The 26,321-nt window shown below is 32.7% G+C and overlaps 1 protein-coding gene across 1 annotated transcript; it reads left to right on the top strand.

Moving 5' to 3' along the window:
• Positions 1 to 952: 952 nt before the first annotated feature.
• Positions 953 to 25,609, top strand: LOC306893689 (butyrophilin subfamily 1 member A1-like). The gene is made up of 9 exons (XM_079455640.1): positions 953 to 1,067; positions 1,962 to 2,037; positions 5,225 to 5,575; positions 6,424 to 6,699; positions 7,183 to 7,290; positions 7,834 to 7,908; positions 8,091 to 8,135; positions 8,267 to 8,293; positions 24,196 to 25,609. The coding sequence occupies exons 2-9, from the start codon at positions 1,980 to 1,982 to the stop codon at positions 24,735 to 24,737; spliced, it is 1,482 nt and encodes a 493-aa protein (XP_079311766.1). The 5' UTR covers positions 953 to 1,067; positions 1,962 to 1,979; the 3' UTR covers positions 24,738 to 25,609.
• Positions 25,610 to 26,321: the final 712 nt, after the last annotated feature.

Below are 26,321 nucleotides of genomic sequence, written 5' to 3'. Positions count from 1 at the left end.
AAACTTTCTAAACTAGATTAACACAAATATTACCAAAATATAAATGAAACTTTATACTTTAAATGAAAAGTTATATTTGATAAACTTCAGACTTTGTGTAGAATGTGCAGAAAAAAATAACAATAGATCTTGATTCATTATGTTAAACATATTTGTCCTGTTATTACATAATTTTGTCACTTGTTTACTTGTTTAGATATTTTTACTTGTTACTTATTTTTTCAGTTTATTGATATTAATTTGGTTTAGTCTGTTTAAATAGATGATTCACCACAGTTAGTAGAGGTTTTTTTTTCAAATAAATGTTTTCTTTCCTCCATGATAATGTGATGATGTTTAGTGTCACATACAGATGACAGAGAGATGGATCAGATCACACAGGTATTATTTATTCTTCTTATCTTAAATGAATCAACAGAGATTATCCTTGAAGTGTCTGGTTGATAAATGTGCATTTGTCTTAAAGGGGTTTATGACACACAAGACGATGAGATGAGGGACGACTGGATGAGTAAGAGAGTCTGTATCAGTTAAAGTTAAGTCCAGATAAAGACTGGAGGTGAATGTGTTCTTTTGTGTTGTGAATGTGACTCCGGATGCTGATTCAGCTCATCCTCGTCTCATTGTGTCTCATGATGGAAAACAAGTGAGATGTGAAGACAAACAACATGAAAGAGAGAAGAATGAAGACACAGGACACAAGAACAAGTTTGACATAAAGCTCTGTGTTGAATAAAAGTAATAACACAGAAATGTCACTTCATGTTGTATGACAAAAATCCAGTTTCAGTTTGATTCATTATTTTATAGCCGTTCATCTTACTGACCCCTGAAACATTCTGAGTATCTGTATCTGTCTGGAGATGTCAGTCATAAGCCCTGCAGTTCTTCTCAGTTTCCTGTATATTACAGACAGTAGCTTTACAATGAGGGAGGAGCCGTGAACACTTCAGGTGAGAAGAGAAAGTGAAACAAAGTGTTCCTGTTCAATCCACAACAAACTCTCATCGACAGATTTTATTCACACACTTCAGACGATTGTAAAAACAGCAAATGTTGAGCTGAAGGTAAGAAACAGATTAAATTACATTTATAAATATAAACAACACAGATCTGTGCAGTGTGGTTATGCAGAACTGTTCCCTTCACAATCTTTTCTATCTGGAATATGGCGTCTTTATTCTGAGCTTGTGTTTCCTCATTGACATGATGCTGTTGATCATTCTCTCCTTAAAATATTCATAGAAGGGCATCTCACTATCTGTGAATAAGTTCTTAATAAGTTCAATTTGTGTAAATGATGTTCGATGTTTGAATGACTTCACATGTTTTTCACATCGTATGATCAGTGTTGAGAAATACAGGACAGCATTACAGAAAGAAGTCACTGCTGGTGAATGTTACACTTGATGATGTTGAGAATCCAACTGTGTGTCAATAAATTAATAAACATAAATAAGTTAGTTAGTGACTAAGTGTTAACTGACACCATTTTTGTAACAGTACATCTGAGAAGTATCGATGCCACACAGAGTTGAAGTAAACAGGGTGCGTTTGAATGAGTTCAAGCAAATCAGTAAACATCCAGGGGAACAAAGTAAAGTTTATATGTATAGAGTCCTTGGGATGGGATTCTGGTGGAGTGTATCGGGAGTCTGGTGTGGGGTGATCAATGATGTCAGATGGGTACAGTGCAGGATGGGAAGTGTAGTCCTGGGGTATCGGGTAGATGGCTCTGGTGTGATGGGGGCTTGGTCAGTGAAGACGGAGCAGATGTTACAATTTGATTTAAGCCTCCATCTCAGTGAACCATGTTTTCCTGCAAGGAACATTTTTATATTAGCCTTTATTTCTAGAAGTACATTTTTATCAGTTTTATTGTATGTGAATGTTATTGTATGTATATGAAAAAGGTGATTTGTTGTATTTGTATAAACAGAATGTTTTTGTATATTTTTAAGCAGCTGCGTTTCGGAGTGATGAAGTTCATTTGTGTGATTCTGCTGTTTTTTGCTGGAATAACAGATTCAAGAGCAGGTAATAATACACACATTATAAAAACAGTTTTTAAACTATGTTTATACATTTAAAAGAGGTCATATGGCACGAATACTTGTCTTTCTGTGTCTTTTGTGTGTTATAAGTTGCCCATGCATGTATTAGACACGTAAAATTGCCAAAATCTGAAAACACGACATCAAATCTAAAAACAAAATTGCAAATCTAAAAACGAAATTGCAAATCTAAAAACGAAATTGCAAATCTTAAAACACAATAACAATTCGGAAATCAAAATAAGTCAGAAATCAAAATGAGTCAGTAAACAAAATATGTCAGAAAACACACAACAAATCAGTCAAACAGGAAAAGGTATTTTGTTGGAATGGGACGGCTGATGCTGATTCGCTGAAACTCCTGTCAATCAAGATATCCAGGCTTATGTTAAAATTTATAAGCGAAAACAATCGATCGCGTCTGTCACTCTCATCACAAGCAACAGGGTCACAGATTAAAGTACATATCATGTTATATGCAGTGGCGTAGCGGACGGGCCCGCAGGGCACGCACTGCGGGGGGGCCCCGCGTTGTGGGGGCCTCCAAAAAAATTACTCGAATAAATAATTAAACCGTTTTTATAACGTGAATGTATAGGACTTTTATTTTGGTGGTAATTGCAGCCTACCGTGTTTGGCGATTATGACCATATCCGTCGTCCTTGTTATCCAATCACGATTAAGAATTTCCGCAACTGTTTAGAGAGTGAAGCTTATGAGCACAAAATGAGTAAAAGAAAATATGTCAGCGGAGCTCAAAAACGGTCTAACCAACACCGAAAAGAGCAATTCAATGCAAAAGTACCGAAAATTACGCGTGCATTGACACAGCTGTTTCCCAGCTCAAACAACGTTTCAAAGGCTTGAATACAATAGCGAAACGATTCCGCTTCTTACGTCCAAGTGAACTCGTACATGCAACTGATGATGAGTTGCGTGCTTGTGCCGAAACATTTGCAGTGACTTACAACGATGATATTTCCTCCGAATTTCCATCACAGTTGCTTTCGTTTCGAAGTGCCCTACGTTCTGAGATAAAAAAAACTTGAAATGGGCTAATTTAAAGATCTGGCAGAGATACTGATTCTGAAGCATACATTCTACCAAGTGTCACGGATGTGGCTACAGCTCTGAAGCTTTTTTTAACCGTCCCCGTCACAGTGGCAAGTGGCGAGAAATCTTTTTCTAAACTAAAACTAATAAAAACCTGCATGAGAAGCACAATGAGCCAGGACTGACTTTCTGAACTTGCGATACTCAGCATTGAAAGCCAGCACGCGCGTCAGATGGACATAACAGACATTGTCAAGGACTTTGCGCAGAAAAATGCTAGGAGAAAGGGGCGCTTTGGAGGATTTTAAAGGTAATATATATTACCTTTATTGAATGTTAAACGTCATGAATCTTTGTTGTATACTGCAGATAGAAAAACTATTTTGACGTCATGTGCTCCCTTGCATTTTAACAAGTTAATTTAATTGCTGTTTTATTGTTGGTGTTTCTTTTATTTTTTTTGTGAAAAGTTCTTAATAAATAAATACGAAATAATTTGTTGATCTGTGTTTGAAGATTAGTTCCCTATGTTAGATAGTTGTTATACTTTTGTGGTTACGTTGAGATTTATCTATTGATGCCTTTTTGTTTACCCATTTGAAGCTATTGGGATTACCATTTGTTTGCATCCAGTTTTTCCTGTGGATCTTTGGCTCTGTGGCATTTTCTTCATTACTTGGGGTTTATTTTTCAATGTGGATAATATTTTTGCCTTTTATATTAAAGTTAATCTCTGGTGTCACTGCGTCTCCATCATCTTCTGGGTTCTAAGGACCTCTTGTGTTTTATTCAGTTAAGTAACGGTTTACCATACCGGAGACCTGGGTCCTGATATATATTGTTTTTATCTTCTGAGAGGTAGGCGATCATGGATGGTTCACATGCAGTCTCCTTTCAGATGCATAATACGTGCTGCTCAGGGCGCATGAATGCAGGCTGAAACAGAGACGCATCTACTCCTAATGCAAGAAGAGCCTGTTTCAACTTTATTAACAAAATTTGCCTTTTAAACCTTAATCAATGAACATGTGCTGTATCACATGTGCATGTCCTTTCTCATAGTAACAATGAGCGTCATGGATATCTTGATTGACAGAAGTTTCGTCCAATCAGCAGTAGCTATCCCATTCCAACAAAATACCTTTTCCAGTGTGACTGACTTGTCGTTTTGTTTTCAGACTTGTCCATGTGGTTTCTGACTTGATTTTGGGTTTTTTATTTTGAATTTAGATTTGTTTTTAGTTTTCAGATTTGTTGTTTTGCACTTTTTGGCCACCGTATGAAACGCCTCGTGTAACCACGTCACTTCGTGGTTTGACTTGAATAAGACCGGCCAAATGTAAACGTAAGTAAGGTGTAAATCTCATTGTGTCGTCGCCACCGTAGCCATGTCGTGGAGACGCTGTGTTTCATTGCGAAAAGAAAGCCTCTTTGTTTGCCCTTCCAGAAGATGAGAAAACTAAAAACTAATTAATAAAATTTTATTTATAACACTGTTCCAGAACAGAACAATCTGAATATTCAAGTGTGTGCAGAGCATTTCACAGATGATTGCTTCACAAAACCTGGGAAAGATCAAGACCGGTAGTGCATGAACCCTTTTGTTAAAAACCACTACAACGCAAGGACGTGGCAAGCCGAATTAGCTTAAATGGTCCTCAGCATTACTCGTCGTAATTGCATTTTTACTATTTAAATTAGAGAGCACTATAACTCAACTCTTACTAGTAACAATTCGAATAGAGAGCTTTATAACTGACCAATCATCGCACAACTCGCTTTTCAGTGCGATAAGATTTGTAAAAATTCTGCGTTTTTCAGAGAGGCGGGGAAAGAGATACAAACATACATAGTATGTGAAAAATACAACGTTTTTTAACCTTTAATCATGTATTCATATTGCATTACATCTATAACAAACAATAATATTCGTTTTAGCTGTGTCATATGACTCCTTTAAGTCATTGCAACGTGTTAAAACTGATATTTCACATACACTGAAAACAAACAGTAATGATAATGTTTTACATGGACTGTTGTTTATCAACAAACTAAAGCCACACAAACCCAATGACATACTGTAAGAGTTCAGACATGTTTTCTGTCTCTTCTATCAGATGAGTACGAGGTGATCGGTCCTTCAGCTCCTGTGATGACTGTATCTGGTGAAGATGTGATTCTGCCGTGTTCTATCAAACCCAACATCAGTGCTGTGAACATGAGAGTCCAGTGGATCAGACTTGATCTCAAAGGCTCAATAGTTCATCGGTATGAAGATCATAAAGACATAAACACAGATCAGCTTCAGTCGTACAGAGGAAGAACTCAAGTGTTTAAAGAAGAACTAGAGAAAGGAAACACATCACTCAAACTCTCAAGAGTCCAAATCTCTGATGAAGGACTTTACAAGTGTTTCATTCAGTCTGAATCCTGGTATGATGATGTCACTGTTAATGTCACTGTTGAAGGTGAATAAAACCACTGAACACTTTTTTTCTTACCTTAATGTGATGCACTGGAAGTTGTTTTATAATCTACAGTTTTTTGATCAACTTCTGCAATTAATCCCTGTGACTGTACTTTCACTCTTGTGTTTTGTTTGGTTGACAAATGTTCCAAAATCTCTTCAAAACCATAAATATTATTATAAAACGGTTAGTTTTGGTTCTTGATTCTGATTGGCTAAGTATGATTATAAAATACCCTAGTTTATAACGGCTGATTGCATTACAATAGCCTAAATATTAATTTACAGTGAGTACGGAAAGTATTCAGACCCCCTTAAATTTTTCATGCTTTGTTATATTGCAATGATTTGCTAAAATCATTTAAGTTCATTTTTGTTTCTCATTACTGTACACACAGCACCTCATATTGACAGAAACACACAGAATTGTTTACATTTTTGCAGATTTATTCAAAAAGAAAAACTGAAATATCACATGGTCCTAAGTATTTTCCGTACCCACTGTATTTTATGAAACTTTGCTACGCATATGGAATAACCGTTTTATAAAAGCAATAAGCCCTGCGAGGTTACAGTGCGTTTTATAACAGCTAAGGTGGGATTTACAAGGCTCTTAGCTGTTAAATGCTCTGTAACCCACTGCTTCTTGGGGCTTGTTGCTTTAATAAAGTTAATGATAAAAAGCTGGTGCTGCTGAAGGAGCTCGTCCTTAAGATGGAAAAAAATAGTTTTCAAAAAATAGTATTTTTTGGAGGACAGTCTCTGTTTTTCTGTCGTTAGAAGAACAAAAGATTTTTAACAAGTTCAGAAATGTAATAATCAAATGTTCCTTATTCCTGTCTTGTGTAGCTGTAGGTCGTCTTCCAGTGGTCACTGTAGATGGGTTTGATGCTTCTGGTGGTCTTCATCTACAGTGTGAATCTAAAGGCTGGTATCCTGAACCTGATCTTGTGTGGCTGAACAGTGAAGGAGTCACTTTAACATCTGAATCTACAGACACACACAGAGATGACACAGATGGATTCAGTGTGAAACACATGATCACTGTATATAACACTGACACTAAATATCACTGCAGAGTCAGAATGAATCATCACATGATGGAGGCTGAGATCATCACATCCAGTGAGTACAGATTTATGTTCTGTATTTCCTTTGATCTCATGATCATTTCAAGCAGTAGAAAACATGAACATATTCATAACTGTACTCAATATAATCACTGACATCAGTTAAAGAGGTTTCAGGAGTCTCACGTGATCTTATTTTCATCATTTACTTTGACAGTTTAAAAGCAGATTATTTGATTCAGGAGACATTGTTTAGCTTTCTTCCCCAAACAGAAATGAGTCCTTATATATAAACATGATCAGCTGTCTTTAGGGGTCAATTGATGATGATGATGATGATGATGAAGATGATTCTTGACATTAAGAAAGTTTGACAGCATCAGATCTTTTGTATGTTTGTTTTTGTGTAACATAGTTTGCACTGCACTTGAGTTTATATGTAAAATATTGCGCTAAAAACATTGTGTAATTGTTTATATTTATAATGAAACTGAGTTATTTTAGACTGTAAACATTGAGTCTCAGTTTTGTTTTACAGGTAAAATGTTTCTCTCTTGGAGATCTTCAGTGATTCTGATATCAGTTGCTGTTGTTCTCAGTGTGATCGGTGTGATACTGATCACTGTGTTTGTCTGTAAAAAGAGAGGTAGCATTCATGTGTTTTATCATATTTCACTTTTATTAATACTGTATATATAGTGTGAAGTTAGTTAGAAATGTTGTTTATGTCGGCATGAGCCTCTCATGGAGTGTGTGTGAATGATGTTTGTTATAGTTTTAAAAAAGCAACTTTATACAGATTTAGATTCATCTTATCTTCAGTTAAGAATTTTATAGTTTTATCTCATTAACACTGCATATAGGAAGTTATAGTCTCTCTGATATTTGAACTGTGTTTTGACTTGCATAACCTTATATGTTTTGCTTATAGTCAATGTTTACTTGTACAGCTGCTGTAAAAAAGCGCTATATAAATAAAGCTGACTTGACTTGACTTAAACACACATTTGAGATATTTCACTTCTCAAGTTTTATGATCTGTGATGGAAACTAAACTAAACACACGATATACAGGATCAATACAGGACAATATACAAACACCATCATCACAAATTATAATAATATAAGGTGTTTGTTATTCCTCTTGTTAAGTCATAATTATATCATTTCAATGCTGTTTTCTCTTCAGAACGACAGAGAGAGAAACAGAGATTACAGAGAGAGAAACACAGATTACAGAATGAAGACCAGAGAATACTGAAGGGTAATTTTATCTCTTGGCTTGTTAAGTGATTGATAATTTGTTTTTTGGTCAACTGAGTATTTTAGGACTCAAATATTAAATATTCAATCTTTTCTAAATTTTTATGTTTGTATATGTTTCTTTTGTATTTTCTGTTTTCTATATATTTATTCTGTTTTTTCTTTACTTTAAATTTTCTTTAGAGCGTGAGACACTTACACAGAGAGAGAAGGGGACTGTAGAAAGCGGTAAATTGATTTTAAAGTCTCTATTTATTCAATTTATACATTATTAAACATCTTATATATTTGTGTTATCGATCATTAGTATAATTCTGTTGTGGACTCTGTATAACTCAATACTATCTGTGTGTTTTTAGTGAAACCACTGTTAAGAAAACATGCAGGTAAGTGAAAGTTTGATCACATGATTCAAGTGTTTTAGATCTACAGCTGTTACAGGTGATTGTTTGTGTCTCAATGTGAAGTGAGCTATAGGATCTTTATCAGCGTCTGAACACATGAACATGATTTAATGATTCACAACCTGATAGAGACACAGATATACTTTATGAACTGAAAATCAAACCTTATAAATCTGATGTGAAGTGACGTGAGATAAGAATCATAAAGCCCAGAACTCTGATTTATCCTAGAAATGTTTCACAATAATTCATTCACAAACAGTGAAATATGTTCAGGTGCTCAGTGCATAAATGCATAAATTCAGATATTAGTAATTTATGAAGTAGTTATTTTTGAAACCACCTATTTTAAATCTTATTTTAATGAAGTTTAAAATGCTTTGTGGTTCTGAGTTTGGAGATGAAGGTTCTTGAGAAACCAGCATGATCTCATGGGATTTATATGTATTTTATGAGGTGTTTTATTCTTATGAATTCATGGGATGTGAATTGTACAAAAGCATCAAATCATTAGATAAAAGCAAAGCTAAATTCTCACCCCTGACACCAGCGTCAATGAGCCGAAGCTTTTGTGAGATTATGAGAAGAAAAGAAAACATCAGTTAAATTCACATTTATTTCTAAAGTACTTTTTACGGTTTTGCATTGATACACAACAGCTATTTGATAATAAAGACTGAAGGTTTCATCCAATCAGAGCGTCGTTTAATAAATGACGTCAGTCAGTAAGAGATGCTCTGATGCAGGAGATTGATATCTCATCTTTCCTTCAGTAGTGGTTTTATGTGAGCGAGTTACTGACATGTAAGTTGTTTATTTCCTTTTATCCTGTGATGTTATATATGCGTTTAAAGTAGATTTGTGTACTTTATTGAGTTATCACGAGCTCGTTTTGCTCACCATCGCGGCAGCTCACGCTAGCGCCCATGCGCCAACATTTATCCGTTTATGTTTAATATAAGTAATGCATGAGTACGTTCATAGAGTGAGATATATTTCTGGATGGTGGTTTATATGGTTGTTTGCCTATATTTGTGTAAATATCGCGTTATGTGCCATTTCTTATATTGGATGTTACTGCCTGTAATGACACTATAATGGCTCTATGTGCGTCCCTTGAATGCCACCTTGTGGATTATCTAGGAACTGCAATAACTTTAATAACGTTACCAGTTTATTGCCTTGGTGAATGTTATTGATTTAGCTGTATATCTAATATTATTGTTATTCTTTATTATTTTCAGACCACTTACTGTTACCACTTATTGTTACTATTCAACCTGAATCAAGAGTAAACTACAAACTCTGCTTCAAATCTGAGTCGTATGTGTTCTACAAATCCACCTTTTCCAGTAAATACAGTCCTTAATTAATCCTCCAAAACAAAGACATAAGAAAATAAAACTATTGACTGAGGAAAAGAAATGAAAAGGAAAATGATAATTAATCACATATTATTTTATATCTTCCAGAGGACATACATGAGCACTACTAACTGTCTATAGGATTGTTATCTGAATATATAATTATAAAGTTGTCATAAAAAACTAAATCTCAGGACTAAATGCTTATTTGGGAAATTATGAATGTAAAAATGACTGAATTAATGACAACTGCATCAATTTAAACCATTGAAAATAAATCACAGTTTTTTAAGCTCATGACCCGGTTAACTTGAGCCAGTTGTTCAGAAAGCTACTTTAGATCCGTCCATTATGTTGTGGAATTTTCTTATTCCTTAATCTAGATGAGTCCATTTTAACAAACGCAATACACAGAGAGGTGAGGTTACTTTGCAAAGTATTTTATTGTCATTTAATCTGCATCATAAGCAATGAGATGGTGCAGAGAAAAGGTGTTCTTTCCTACTGCACACAGAGTATATATTTGATTCAAACGTGACACCCCCTCCCTTTGCCCCCAAGCAAGAATCCCGAGCTGGTTTATGAGAAGTGATGCCCGTTATTCCAAACAGAACATCTTGGCCTCTGCTCGAAGGCAAAGGCAGAGCGCTATGACGCGTATTGAGAACAACATGATAACATTCCGAAAACATAGAACATTTACATTTATTCATTTGGCAGAAGCTTTTATCCAAAGCGACTTACAAGTAGTTTTTTACAGTGTCACATTACTGCAGAGCAATCGGGGGTAAGGTGTCTTGCTCAAGGGCCCTTCAGTCATGACCTGCTGGCACTGAGATTAGAACCAGCAACCTTCTGATCACAAGCCCAACTCTCTAACCATTAGGCCACTTTTTATGTCCTTTTATGTTTATGTTATCTTTTTCACACCCAGACAAATAACTGGGGAGAGACGTAAGAGAACGCTTGTCATCATTTCATCTGAAGGATTGAACAGTAACACTTTATTACTCTATGACAGAACTATTAAGACTAAGAAAGTATTTACTTGTTCCATGAGGTTATTACTCATTTGGCCGCACAGAAAGCAGACATGCTGTCCAGATCACATAGATATACATATGTTGTCCTCACTGCACTGTAGCAAGTGCAGCTATACAACTAGCTAAACTCGTCCTCTCAAATGAAGACTCAAGTCGTGGTAAACTTTAGATGCTCTTTACTTTGGCTCTTTTTCTCATTTTATAAGATCAGAGTGAAAACTGTAACAAAGAAAACTATAAAAAATTACCATTTAACTCTGTAACATGTGCTTTCTCATGTAAATAAGTGAAAATAAAACGTTTTTAAATGCAAGAAAAACAATTGCCTTCTTAATATAAATAATATTTTTATCGCTAACTTATGAATGTAGTTATGAAATTATTAACTTACGACGTTTCCTCTGTGGCGTTTACAGTGTAAAATACATGCTGATGAACACAGAAATAATCCCGCTAGCCTTCTGAAACTACAGACCAAAACAAAACCGTGAACTAGGAAACTTTACGATGAGACGAGCCCTTCAAATTAAGAGGCACTTCAAATTAAAAGGTTCACACTAATTTATACATGAAAGACAACACAATACACATAAAACAATAGTGTGTGAAGTTCTGTTTTCTGAATGCTTCTTGAGTCTTTTGTAAAGTCACATTATATGAGACAAAGAGTCACAAAAGACTCAAAGACTGAAACTGTGACGTTGACACTCTATAAAAACACACCAGAACAACACTGTAGATTTACTCTTAAAGTCTTAAAGGATTTTTCACCCAGAAATGAAATGAAACTCATCATTTACTCATCCTGATGTCATCTTAGATGTACAGGTCTTCTACTTTTCTTCATCTGAACACAACTGGACTCATAATAATGTAAATCTGTGACTCTTTCTAGAGATGTATTGACACTGAATAGTGTCTCATATCTGTCAGGATTGTGTGTTTGTTGTTTTATGATCCACAATCACACTCAGTATTGATCATCTGTCTCACATGATGAGAACACAAACAATCATTCACAATCTGAGAACTTAATGATGAAATACACTTTATACAGAAATATAACATGAACATGTCGACTTAAATGTGTTTCTCTTGTTGTTCTTGTCATGTTGAGTTTGTTTGTCATCTCTGTTAGTTTGATCTTTTATTATATATCAGTTCATTTACTGTGATTATGTTTTGTTTCTAGAAAAGCACAAACTAATATTCTTATTCTCATCATTATGACATCATTCATGTGTTAAACAGACTAATATTCTCATCATTATGACATCATTCATGTGTTAAACAGACTAATATTCTCATCATTATGTCATCATTCATGTGTTAAACAGACTAATATTCTCATCATTATGTCATCATTCATGTGTTAAACAGAATAATATTCTCATCATTATGGCATCATTCATGTGTTAAACAGACTAATATTCTCATCATTATGGCATCATTCATGTGTTAAACAGACTAATATTATCATCATTATGACATCATTCATGTGTAACAGACTAATATTCTCACATCATTATGACATCATTCATGTGTTAAACAGACTAATATTGTCATCATTATGACATCATTCATGTGTAAAACAGACTAATATTCTCATCATTATGACATCATTCACGTGTAACAGACTAATATTCTCATCATTATGACATCATTCATGTGTTAAACAGACTAATATTGTCATCATTATGACATCATTCACGTGTTAAACAGACCAATATTCTCATCATTATGACATCATTCACGTGTTAAACAGACTAATATTCTCATCATTATGACATCATTCACGTGTAACAGACTAATATTCTCATCATTATGACATCATTCATGTGTTAAACAGACTAATATTGTCATCATTATGACATCATTCATGTGTAAAACAGACTAATATTCTCATCATTATGACATCATTCACGTGTAACAGACTAATATTCTCATCATTATGACATCATTCATGTGTTAAACAGACTAATATTGTCATCATTATGACATCATTCACGTGTTAAACAGACCAATATTCTCATCATTATGACATCATTCACGTGTTAAACAGACTAATATTCTCATCATTATGACATCATTCATGTGTAAAACAGACTAATATTCTCATCATTATGACATCATTCACGTGTTAAACAGACTAATATTGTCATCATTATGACATCATTCATGTGTTAAACAGACTAATATTCTCATCATTATGACATCATTCACGTGTTAAATAGGGATGCTCCGATCCGATATTCGTATCGGGTATCGACGTCGATACGTAATAAAATTCTAGATCGGGTATCGGTGCAATTTGTCACCGATACCCGATCTGACATAAAATTTGTGCTAGACGATGTAAAAGTTCATGGAGACACCGGCGCTTAAACTCTCTCGTGGGCGGCTGTGCTTTGCGCAACGTGTGACACCATACTCTAGCAACGTGTGACATCATACGCTAGCAACGTGCGACATCATACGCTAGCAACGTGCTCTGTACGTAGTGCACGTGAACAAGTGAACATATAGCAGCGAACAGCATGGAGCGAGCCAAAATATCTGTCATTTGGAGTTATTTTACAACAGCTACGCCAATAAGTTCCACCGCTTTCATTGTTATGGATGGGCAACCGCTGTCCGTCGTTGCGAATAATGGCTTCAGACTCCTTATAAACCACCTGGAGCCGCAGTACGACACGCCGAAGCGTAAATATTTAACTCTACCTTGAACTGTACCGAAAAGTCAAAAAGCAAACACATATCCGAAAAAATTAAAGATGTCAATGCGGTGAGTTTTACAACAGATATCTGGAGCTGCGACGTGTCCCCTGTGTCGCTTTTAAGTTTAACCGCACATTGGTTGGATGAGAATTTTGTGCCACAAAATGCCACGTTAAATGCAACAAACATGTGCAGTTTTACTCAGCTAGGGAAGCTAGCGTTTTATTCATCTGTTTCTGTGTTGGATGTTAAATTTTATTTTCTCTAAACTTTAGTTTAGTTAAGTGGACTTTGCTTTAGTGACTAAAGCATTAAAAAGATCTGATTCATGTTATTTTGAATATCTAAAGCAGTAAAGCTAGTACTTTTTTGCTCTATTTCAGCAGCTTTTTTGCGAATTGATTTTTTAATTATTTTTGCACTTTCTTAAAAATTATTAAGAGATTTTGTTTCCATTTATTTATACCCGTTTATCAAGCTAGTGAAGCTGTTGTTATATTCAGCTGCTTAATTTGCACTTTAATTTTGAATGTCTTTTGTCCAAAGATAGTGAAAAGTTTTGTTTTATTTTTCATTTGTTTTGCACCGGTGCTGGTTTAATAAACTATTTACTAAATTTGTGAATCATTAGTTTGTTATTTTGTTTTACGGGGTCAGGAAATTTATGTTAAGTCGAGCCTGATGTCTTGCACAGCAATGCACATAGTTTATTAAGTAATTGTGCACTTTAAATTTTTTACCTTAGTATCGGATCGGTACTCGGTATCGGCCGATACTGAATCTCAGGTATCGGAATCGGTATCGGAAGCAAAAAAGGTGGATCGGAGCATCCCTAGTGTTAAACAGACTAATATTCTCATCATTATGACATCATTCATGTGTAACAGACTAATATTCTCATCATTATGACATCATTCATGTGTAACAGACTAATATTCTCACATCATTATGACATCATTCATGTGTTAAACAGACTAATATTCTCATCATTATGACATCATTCATGTGTTTAACAGACTAATATTCTCATCATTATGACATCATTCATGTGTTAAACAGACTAATATTCTCATCATTATGACATCATTCATGTGTTAAACAGACTAATATTCTCATCATTATGACATCATTCATGTGTAACAGACTAATATTCTCACATCATTATGACATCATTCATGTGTTAAACAGACTAATATTCTCATCATTATGACATCATTCATGTGTTTAACAGACTAATATTCTCATCATTATGACATCATTCATGTGTTAAACAGACTAATATTCTCATCATTATGACATCATTCATGTGTTTAACAGACTAATATTCTCATCATTATGACATCATTCATGTTTAACAGACTAATATTCTCATCATTATGACATCATTCATGTGTAAAACAGACTAATATTCTCATCATTATGACATCATTCATGTGTTAAACAGACTAATATTCTCATCATTATGACATCATTCATGTGTAAAACAGACTAATATTCTCATCATTATGACATCATTCATGTGTTAAACAGACTAATATTCTCATTCTCATCATTATGACATCATTCATGTGTTAAACAGACTAATATTCTCATCATTATGACATCATTCGTGTGTAAAACAGACTAATATTCTCATCATTATGACATCATTCATGTGTTAAACAGACTAATATTCTCATCATTATGACATCATTCATGTGTTAAACAGACTAATATTCTCATCATTATGACATCATTCATGTGTTAAACAGACTAATATTCTCATCATTATGACATCATTCATGTGTAAAACAGACTAATATTCTCATCATTATGACATCATTCACGTGTTAAACAGACTAATATTCTCATCATTATGACATCATTCATGTGTAACAGACTAATATTCTCATCATTATGACATCATTCATGTGTTAAACAGACTAATATTCTCATCATTATGACATCATTCATGTGTTAAACAGACTAATATTCTCATCATTATGACATAATTCATGTGTTAAACAGACTAATATTCTCATAATTATGACATCATTCATGTGTTAAACAGACTAATATTCTCATCATTATGACATCATTCATGAGTTAAACAGACTAATATTCTCATCATTATGACATCATTCATGTGTAAAACAGACTAATATTCTAATCATTATGACATCATTCATGTGTAACAGACTAATATTCTCATCATTATGACATCATTCATGTGTTAAACAGACTAATATTCTCATCATTATGACATCATTCATGTGTAAAACAGACTAATATTCTCATCATTATGACATCATTCATGTGTAACAGACTAATATTCTCATCATTATGACATCATTCATGTGTAAAACAGACTAATATTCTCATCATTATTACATCATTCATTTGTTAAACAGACTAATATTCTCATCATTATGACATCATTCATGTGTTTAACAGACTAATATTCTCATCATTATGACATCATTCATGTGTAAAACAGACTAGTATTCTCATCATTATGACATCATTCATGTGTTAAACAGACTAGTATTCTCATCATTATGACATCATTCATGTGTTAAACAGACTAATATTCTCATCATTATGACATCATTCATGTGTTAAACAGACTAATATTCTCATCATTATGACATCATTCATGTGTTAAACAGACTTATATTCTCATCATTATGACATCATTAATGTGTAAAACAGACTAATATTCTCATCATTATGACATCATTCATGTGTTAAACAGACTAACATTCTCATCATTATGAAATCATTCATGTGTAAAACAGACTAATATTCTCATCATTATGACATCATTCATGTGTTAAACAGACTAATATTCTCATCATTATGACATCATTCATGTGTTAAACAGACTAACATTCTCATCATTATGAAATCATTCATGTGTAAAACAGACTAATATTCTCATCATTATGACATCATTCATGTGTTAAACAGACTAATATTCTCATCATTATGACATCATTCATGTGTTAAACAGACTAATATTCTCATCATTATGACATCATTCATGTGTTAAACAGACTAATATTCTCTCATCATTATGACATCATTCATGTGTTAAACAGACTAATATTCTCATTCTCCTCATTATGACATCATTCGTGTGTAAAACAGACTAATATTCTCATCATTATGACATCATTCATGTGTTAAACAGACTAATATTCTCATCATTATGACATCATTCATGTGTTAAACAGACTAATATTCTCATCATTATGACATCAATTATGTGTTAAACAGACTAATATTCTCATCATTATGACATCATTCATGTGTTAAACAGACTAATATTCTCATCATTATGACATCATTCGTGTGTAAAACAGACTAATATTCTCATCATTATGACATCATTCATGTGTTAAACAGACTAATATTCTCATCATTATGACATCATTCATGTGTTAAACAGACTAATATTCTCATCATTATGACATCATTCATGTGTTAAACAGACTAATATTCTCATCATTATGACATCATTCATGTGTTAAACAGACTAATATTCTCATCATTATGACATCATTCACGTGTAACAGACTAATATTCTCATCATTATGACATCATTCATGTGTTAAACAGCCTAATATTCTCATCATTATGACATCATTCATGTGTAACAGACTAATGTTCTCATCATTATGACATCATTCATGTGTTAAACAGACTAATATTGTCATCATTATGACATCATTCATGTGTTAAACAGACTAATATTCTCATCATTATGACATCATTCATGTGTTAAACAGACAAATATTCTCATCATTATGACATCATTCATGTGTTAAACAGACTAATATTCTCATCATTATGACATCATTCATGTGTTAAACAGACTAATATTCTCATCATTATGACGTCATTCATGTGTAAAACAGACTAATATTCTCATCATTATGACATCATTCATGTGTAACAGACTAATATTCTCATCATTATGACATCATTCATGTGTAACAGACTAATATTCTCATCATTATGACATCATTCATGTGTAACAGACTAATATTCTCATCATCATGACATCATTCATGTGTAACAGACTAATATTCTCATCATTATGACATCATTCATGTGTAACAGACTAATATTCTCATCATCATGACATCATTCATGTGTAACAGACTAATATTCTCATCATCATGACATCATTCATGTGTTAAACAGACTAATATTCTCATCATTATGACATCATTCATGTGTTAAACAGACTAATATTCTCATCATTATGACATCATTCATGTGTTAAACAGACTAATATTCTCATCATTATGACATCATTCATGTGTAACAGACTAATATTCTCATCATTATGACATCATTCATGTGTTAAACAGACTAATATTCTCATCATTATGACATCATTCATGTGTTAAACAGACTAATATTCTCATCATTATGACATCATTCATGTGTAACAGACTAATATTCTCATCATTATGACATCATTCATGTGTTAAACAGACTAATATTCTCATCATTATGACATCATTCATGTGTTAAACAGACTAATATTCTCATCATTATGACATCATTCATGTGTTAAACAGACTAATATTCTCATCATTATGACGTCATTCATGTGTAAAACAGACTAATATTCTCATCATTATGAAATCATTCATGTGTTAAACAGACTAATATTCTCATCATTATGACATCATTCACGTGTTAAACAGACTAATATTCTCATCATTATGACATCATTCACGTGTTAAACAGACTAATATTCTCATCATTATGACATCATTCATGTGTTAAACAGACTAATATTCTCATCATTATGACATCATTCATGTGTTAAACAGACTAATATTCTCATCATTATGACATCATTCATGTTTAACAGACTAATATTCTCATCATTATGACATCATTCATGTGTAAAACAGACTAATATTCTCATCATTATGACATCATTCATGTGTTAAACAGACTAATATTATCATCATTATGACATCATTCATGTTTAACAGACTAATATTCTCATCATTATGACATCATTCATGTGTAAAACAGACTAATATTCTCATCATTATGACATCATTCATGTGTTAAACAGACTAATATTCTCATCATTATGACATCATTCATGTGTTAAACAGACTAATATTCTCATCATTATGACATCATTCATGTGTTAAACAGACTAATATTCTCATCATTATGACATCATTCATGTGTTAAACAGACTAATATTCTCATCATTATGACATCATTCATGTGTTAAACAGACTAATATTCTCATCATTATGACATCATTCATGTTTAACAGACTAATGTTCTCATCATTATGACATCATTCATGTGTAAAACAGACTAATATTCTCATCATTATGACATCATTCATGTGTTAAACAGACTAATATTATCATCATTATGACATCATTCATGTTTAACAGACTAATATTCTCATCATTATGACATCATTCATGTGTAAAACAGACTAATATTCTCATCATTATGACATCATTCACGTGTTAAACAGACTAATATTCTCATCATTATGACATCATTAATGTGTAAAACAGACTAATATTCTCATCATTATGATATCATTCATGTGTTAAACAGACTAACATTCTCATCATTATGAAATCATTCATGTGTAAAACAGACTAATATTCTCATCATTATGACATCATTCATGTGTTAAACAGACTAATATTCTCATCATTATGACATCATTCATGTGTTAAACAGACCAATATTCTCATCATTATGACATCATTCATGTGTAACAGACTAATATTCTCATCATTATGACATCATTCATGTGTTAAACAGACTAATATTCTCATCATTATGACATCATTCATGTGTTAAACAGACTAATATTCTCTCATCATTATGACATCATTCATGTGTTAAACAGACTAATATTCTCATTCTCATCATTATGACATCATTCGTGTGTAAAACAGACTAATATTCTCATCATTATGACATCATTCATGTGTTAAACAGACTAATATTCTCATCATTATGACATCATTCATGTGTTAAACAGACTAATATTCTCATCATTATGACATCAATTATGTGTTAAACAGACTAATATTCTCATCATTATGACATCATTCATGTGTTAAACAGACTAATATTCTCATCATTATGACATCATTCGTGTGTAAAACAGACTAATATTCTCATCATTATGACATCATTCATGTGTTAAACAGACTAATATTCTCATCATTATGACATCATTCATGTGTTAAACAGACTAATATTCTCATCATTATGACATCATTCATGTGTTAAACAGACTAATATTCTCATCATTATGACATCATTCATGTGTTAAACAGACTAATATTCTCATCATTATGACATCATTCACGTGTAACAGACTAATATTCTCATCATTATGACATCATTCATGTGTTAAACAGCCTAATATTCTCATCATTATGACATCATTCATGTGTAACAGACTAATGTTCTCATCATTATGACATCATTCATGTGTTAAACAGACTAATATTGTCATCATTATGACATCATTCATGTGTTAAACAGACTAATATTCTCATCATTATGACATCATTCATGTGTTAAACAGACAAATATTCTCATCATTATGACATCATTCATGTGTTAAACAGACTAATATTCTCATCATTATGACGTCATTCATGTGTTAAACAGACTAATATTCTCATCATTATGACGTCATTCATGTGTAAAACAGACTAATATTCTCATCATTATGACATCATTCATGTGTAACAGACTAATATTCTCATCATTATGACATCATTCATGTGTAACAGACTAATATTCTCATCATCATGACATCATTCATGTGTAACAGACTAATATTCTCATCATTATGACATCATTCATGTGTAACAGACTAATATTCTCATCATCATGACATCATTCATGTGTAACAGACTAATATTCTCATCATTATGACATCATTCATGTGTTAAACAGACTAATATTCTCATCATTATGACATCATTCATGTGTTAAACAGACTAATATTCTCATCATTATGACATCATTCATGTGTTAAACAGACTAATATTCTCATCATTATGACATCATTCATGTGTTAAACAGACTAATATTCTCATCATTATGACATCATTCATGTGTTAAACAGACTAATATTCTCATCATTATGACATCATTCATGTGTTAAACAGACTAATATTCTCATCATTATGACATCATTCATGTGTAACAGACTAATATTCTCATCATTATGACATCATTCATGTGTTAAACAGACTAATATTCTCATCATTATGACATCATTCATGTGTTAAACAGACTAATATTCTCATCATTATGACGTCATTCATGTGTAAAACAGACTAATATTCTCATCATTATGAAATCATTCATGTGTTAAACAGACTAATATTCTCATCATTATGACATCATTCACGTGTTAAACAGACTAATATTCTCATCATTATGACATCATTCACGTGTTAAACAGACTAATATTCTCATCATTATGACATCATTCATGTGTTAAACAGACTAATATTCTCATCATTATGACATCATTCATGTGTTAAACAGACTAATATTCTCATCATTATGACATCATTCATGTTTAACAGACTAATATTCTCATCATTATGACATCATTCATGTGTAAAACAGACTAATATTCTCATCATTATGACATCATTCATGTGTTAAACAGACTAATATTATCATCATTATGACATCATTCATGTTTAACAGACTAATATTCTCATCATTATGACATCATTCATGTGTAAAACAGACTAATATTCTCATCATTATGACATCATTCACGTGTTAAACAGACTAATATTCTCATCATTATGACATCATTCATGTGTTAAACAGACTAATATTGTCACGGTGTGTGGACAGAACCCAAACGCAGGCAGCAGAGTTAAATAACAAAAACTTTATTTAAACAAAAGACCCTCGATGAGGAAAACACGATCTAAAACAAGACAAAAGTGTAAACTAAAACTTCCCACATGAGGAACAAAACAAACAAAGTCCTTTGAATAGTAAATCAACAAAATCCACAAATTTAGAACAGGAACAAACACGATAATCCATAGACAGGAATAATCCAACAAGGTGACGTGAGGAGGTAGGATAATGACAAAATGACAAAATGACAATGAACCGACAAGGGACAGAGGGAAAACTGGGGCTTGATAAAGGGAAAACACTAACAAGGACTGATGACACAGGGAGAGTGGCCACAGGTGACAAGGATGAAACACTAAGGGAAAGCTAACAGGAGGATTGCACGAGGCAGGTGAGGGGACTGAAACACTAAGGGAAGGATGGATCAGGGCTGGAGACAAGACTAACACTAACGGACTGCAAACAGGGAAACAAGGGGGCGGGGCTAAAGGACGTGACACCGGAGAGAGAGCATGGCTTCTCAAACCAAAACAATGCTCTTTCTCCACACAAAACACATGGGACTGACATGATCCTGCCACAAGACTCGAAAACCAAGACAAGGAGAGGCAGGATCATGACAAATATTCTCATCATTATGACATCATTCATGTGTTAAACAGACTAATATTCTCATCATTATGACATCATTCGTGTGTAAAACAGACTAATATTCTCATCATTATGACATCATTCATGTGTTAAACAGACTAATATTCTCATTCTCATCATTATGACATCATTCATGTGTTAAACAGACTAATATTCTCATCATTATGACATCATTCGTGTGTAAAACAGACTAATATTCTCATCATTATGACATCATTCACGTGTTAAACAGACTAATATTCTCATCATTATGACATCATTCATGTGTTAAACAGACTAATATTCTCATCATTATGACATCATTCATGTGTTAAACAGACTAATATTCTCATCATTATGACATCATTCGTGTGTAAAACAGACTAATATTCTCATCATTATGACATCATTCATGTGTTAAACAGACTAATATTCTCATTCTCATCATTATGACATCATTCATGTGTTAAACAGACTAATATTCTCATCATTATGACATCATTCGTGTGTAAAACAGACTAATATTCTCATCATTATGACATCATTCATGTGTTAAACAGACTAATATTCTCATCATTATGACATCATTCATGTGTTAAACAGACTAATATTCTCATCATTATGAAATCATTCATGTGTTAAACAGACTAATATTCTCATCATTATGACATCATTCATGTGTAAAACAGACTAATATTCTCATCATTATGACATCATTCACGTGTTAAACAGACTAATATTCTCATCATTATGACATCATTCATGTGTAACAGACTAATATTCTCATCATTCATGTGTAAAACAGCCTAATATTCTCTCATCATTATGACATCATTCACGTGTTAAACAGACTAATATTCTCATCATTATGACATCATTCATGTGTTAAACAGACTAATATTATCATCATTATGACATCATTCATGTGTTAAACAGACTAATATTCTCATCATTATGACATCATTCATGTGTTAAACAGACTAATATTCTCATCATTATGACATCATTCACGTGTTAAACAGACTAATATTCTCATCATTATGACATCATTCACGTGTTAAACAGACTAATATTCTCATCATTATGACATCATTCATGTGTAACAGACTAATATTCTCTCATCATTATGACATCATTCATGTGTTAAACAGACTAATATTCTCATCATTATGACATCATTCATGTGTAACAGACTAATATTCTCATCATTATGACATCATTCACGTGTTAAACAGACTAATATTCTCATCATTATGACATCATTCATGTGTAACAGACTAATATTCTCATCATTCATGTGTAAAACAGACTAATATTCTCTCATCATTATGACATCATTCACGTGTTAAACAGACTAATATTCTCATCATTATGACATCATTCATGTGTAACAGACTAATGTTCTCATCATTATGACATCATTCATGTGTTAAAAGACTAATATTCTCATCATTATGACATCATTCATGTGTAACAGACTAATATTCTCACATCATTATGACATCATTCATGTGTTAAACAGACTAATATTCTCATCATTATGACATCATTCATGTGTTTAACAGACTAATATTCTCATCATTATGACATCATTCATGTGTTAAACAGACTAATATTCTTATTCTCATCATTATGACATCATTCATGTGTTAAACAGACTAATATTCTCATCATTATGACATCATTCGTGTGTAAAACAGACTAATATTCTCATCATTATGACATCATTCATGTGTTAAACAGACTAATATTCTCATCATTATGACATCATTCGTGTGTAAAACAGACTAATATTCTCATCATTATGACATCATTCATGTGTTAAACAGACTAATGTTCACATCATTATGACATTCATGTGTTAAACAGATTAATGTTCTCATCATTATGACATCATTCATGTGTTAAACAGACTAATATTCTCATCATTATGACATCATTCGTGTGTTAAACAGACTAATGTTCACATCATTATGACATTCATGTGTTAAACAGATTAATGTTCTCATCATTATGACATCATTCATGTGTTAAACAGACTAATATTCTCATCATTATGACATCATTCGTGTGTAAAACAGACTAATATTCTCATCATTATGACATCATTCATGTGTTAAACAGACTAATATTCTCATCATTATGACATAATTCATGTGTTAAACAGACTAATATTCTCATCATTATGACATCATTCATGTGTTAAACAGAATTCTTCATATTTTAACAGTGAATGTGACTCTGGATGCTGATTCAGCTCATCCTCGTCTCATTGTGTCTCATGATGGAAAACAAGTGAGATGTGGAGACAAACAACATGAAAGAGTGAAGAATGAAGATACAGGACAAAACAAGTTTGATGAACGTTTCTGTGTTCTTGGAGATGAAGGATTCTCTTCAGGGTGTTTTTATTATGAGGTGCAGGTGAAGGGGGTAGATTGGTGGCGTGTGGGTGTGACCAGAGAATCTGCTCAGAGGAAGGGCTGGTTTGATCTGAATCCTCAGAATGGATACTGGATTGTGTGTTTGAGAGACGGGTATTATTGGGCTGATGAGAATCGTGTTGATCTTTCTCTGAGTGTGAAGCCTGAGAGGATCGGTGTGTTTGTGGATTATGAGAAGAGTCGAGTCTCATTTTATGATGTGGAGTCCATGTGTCATATTCACTCTTTTACTGATCAATCTTTCACTGAGAAACTATATCCTGTTTTCTCTTTGGGTTATTATTTATATTACAGCTCTGGTTCACTCATCATCTGTGATCTCTCATGAGATCTGATAAATATCTGATCTGAATATAAAGGGAGGAGAGAATAACAGACAGAGAACAGAATAAACATGTTCATGAACAACAGGATCTTGTGATTGTAAATTCTGGTTCAGGATTAAAGACGAGGAATATAAACTCATGACTTCAGTTTGTCTTTATTCATGTTAAATGGAGACAATAGATGAATGTGTGTGTGAGACTCAACATTATATCAGTATATGAGCACAGTTAAGAACACACTGTGATAAACATCTGTGTCAATCTTTCAGTTTTACTGTTACTTCATAAATCATCTCTTCACTGTGTTTATTCTTCATTACTCTTTTGTCTCTTTCTTAGTTCTTCATTAAATCTACAGCATGTTTTCTCCCAAACATTCACTTCTGTTCAAAAGTTCAGAGTTGCTCATTCTTTACATTTGAGGATAAAAGTAAACTTTATAAACTAGATTAACAAATATTACAAAAATATAAATGAAAAGTTATATTTGATCGTCTTCAGACTTTGTGTAAAATGTGCTGAAAAGTTTTCTCGTCATTTTATCAAGCAGTTTCTTAAAGGGATAGTTCACCCAAACTTATATTTCTCTGTGTTCATCACAACAAAGACATTTATACAGAAACTCAAAGTTGAGTAAACGATGACAGAATGTTTATTTTTGGGTGAACTGTCCCTTTAAGGATTCACACTGATATGCTTTTAGAAACATTAAAACTCTTCAGGATTAAAAGACTTTTATGGTTACAGGAATAATCTCAGTATAGTGATCAGATGTGTATGTATTGTCACTTTGTGAAGTCCTCTGAAGTCCTGATGAAAACATTATTGTGTTGAATCATTCTTCACTTTAATAAAATTGTTTTAGTTCGTGTGATGAGTTTTGCTTTTCTTCAGTTAAGTTTCTTCTGTCTGATCATCACCTGCTCAGTGTTTCTGAAATTCTGAATATTTGTCACAGTTTAAAGTTTTTATTGTAATTGTATTGTGATGCTGATTCTGAATACAAATAACAATAGATCTTGATTCATTATGATAAACATATTTGTCATGTTTTTACATCATTTTTTTTTACTTGTTACTTATTTTTTCAGTTTATTGATATTCATTTGATTTAGTCTGTTTAAATAGGTAATACAAATGGATTCATTTTAATCGTGTATGTCAGACTATAAATAATTAAAGTAATAACACAGAAATCTCACTTCATGTTGTGTATCTGAGCATGTCGTTTATGTATCTTTTGTGATATTATGTTTTTTAACTGTTGTGTTTTATGTTCCTAATGGTGTTGTTTTATTTTAAACATTTAGATTTTCACATCATTTATCCATATAATAGCCTCCAGATGCCTGTGAGTTATTAAACAACTGTATCTGTCTGAAGTGACGTCTGGTTCAGAATAATGAAAGATTCTTTTAATGAATTCATACATTGAAGTGTAGATCAGATCATTGAGAAAAATATCCGTAAATGCAGAAGAAATGGCTTTAATTCTTTATCTTCATTTCATCTATTGTTTAGATAGAAAAGGAAACTTATAGAAGAAGCTGAAAATATAACAGTCGAGCTACAGCATCTTTCTGATC

This window comes from Barbatula barbatula, assembly GCF_947034865.1.
Source record: "Barbatula barbatula genome assembly, chromosome: 5".
NCBI lineage: Eukaryota > Metazoa > Chordata > Actinopteri > Cypriniformes > Nemacheilidae > Barbatula > Barbatula barbatula.
The sequence above is the reverse complement of the archived record's forward strand: the minus strand, read 5'-3'. Positions and strand labels throughout refer to the sequence as shown.

Excerpts from the sequence above, each read along its gene's own strand:
- LOC306893689 (XM_079455640.1), top strand. The coding sequence starts at position 1,980 with ATGAAGTTCATTTGTGTGATTCTGCTGTTTTTTGCTGGAATAACAGAT. Across the intron at positions 7,909-8,090 it reads AGACCAGAGAATACTGAAGG|AGCGTGAGACACTTACACAG; the intron begins GTAATTTTATCT and ends AATTTTCTTTAG. Across the intron at positions 8,294-24,195 it reads ACTGTTAAGAAAACATGCAG|TGAATGTGACTCTGGATGCT; the intron begins GTAAGTGAAAGT and ends ATATTTTAACAG.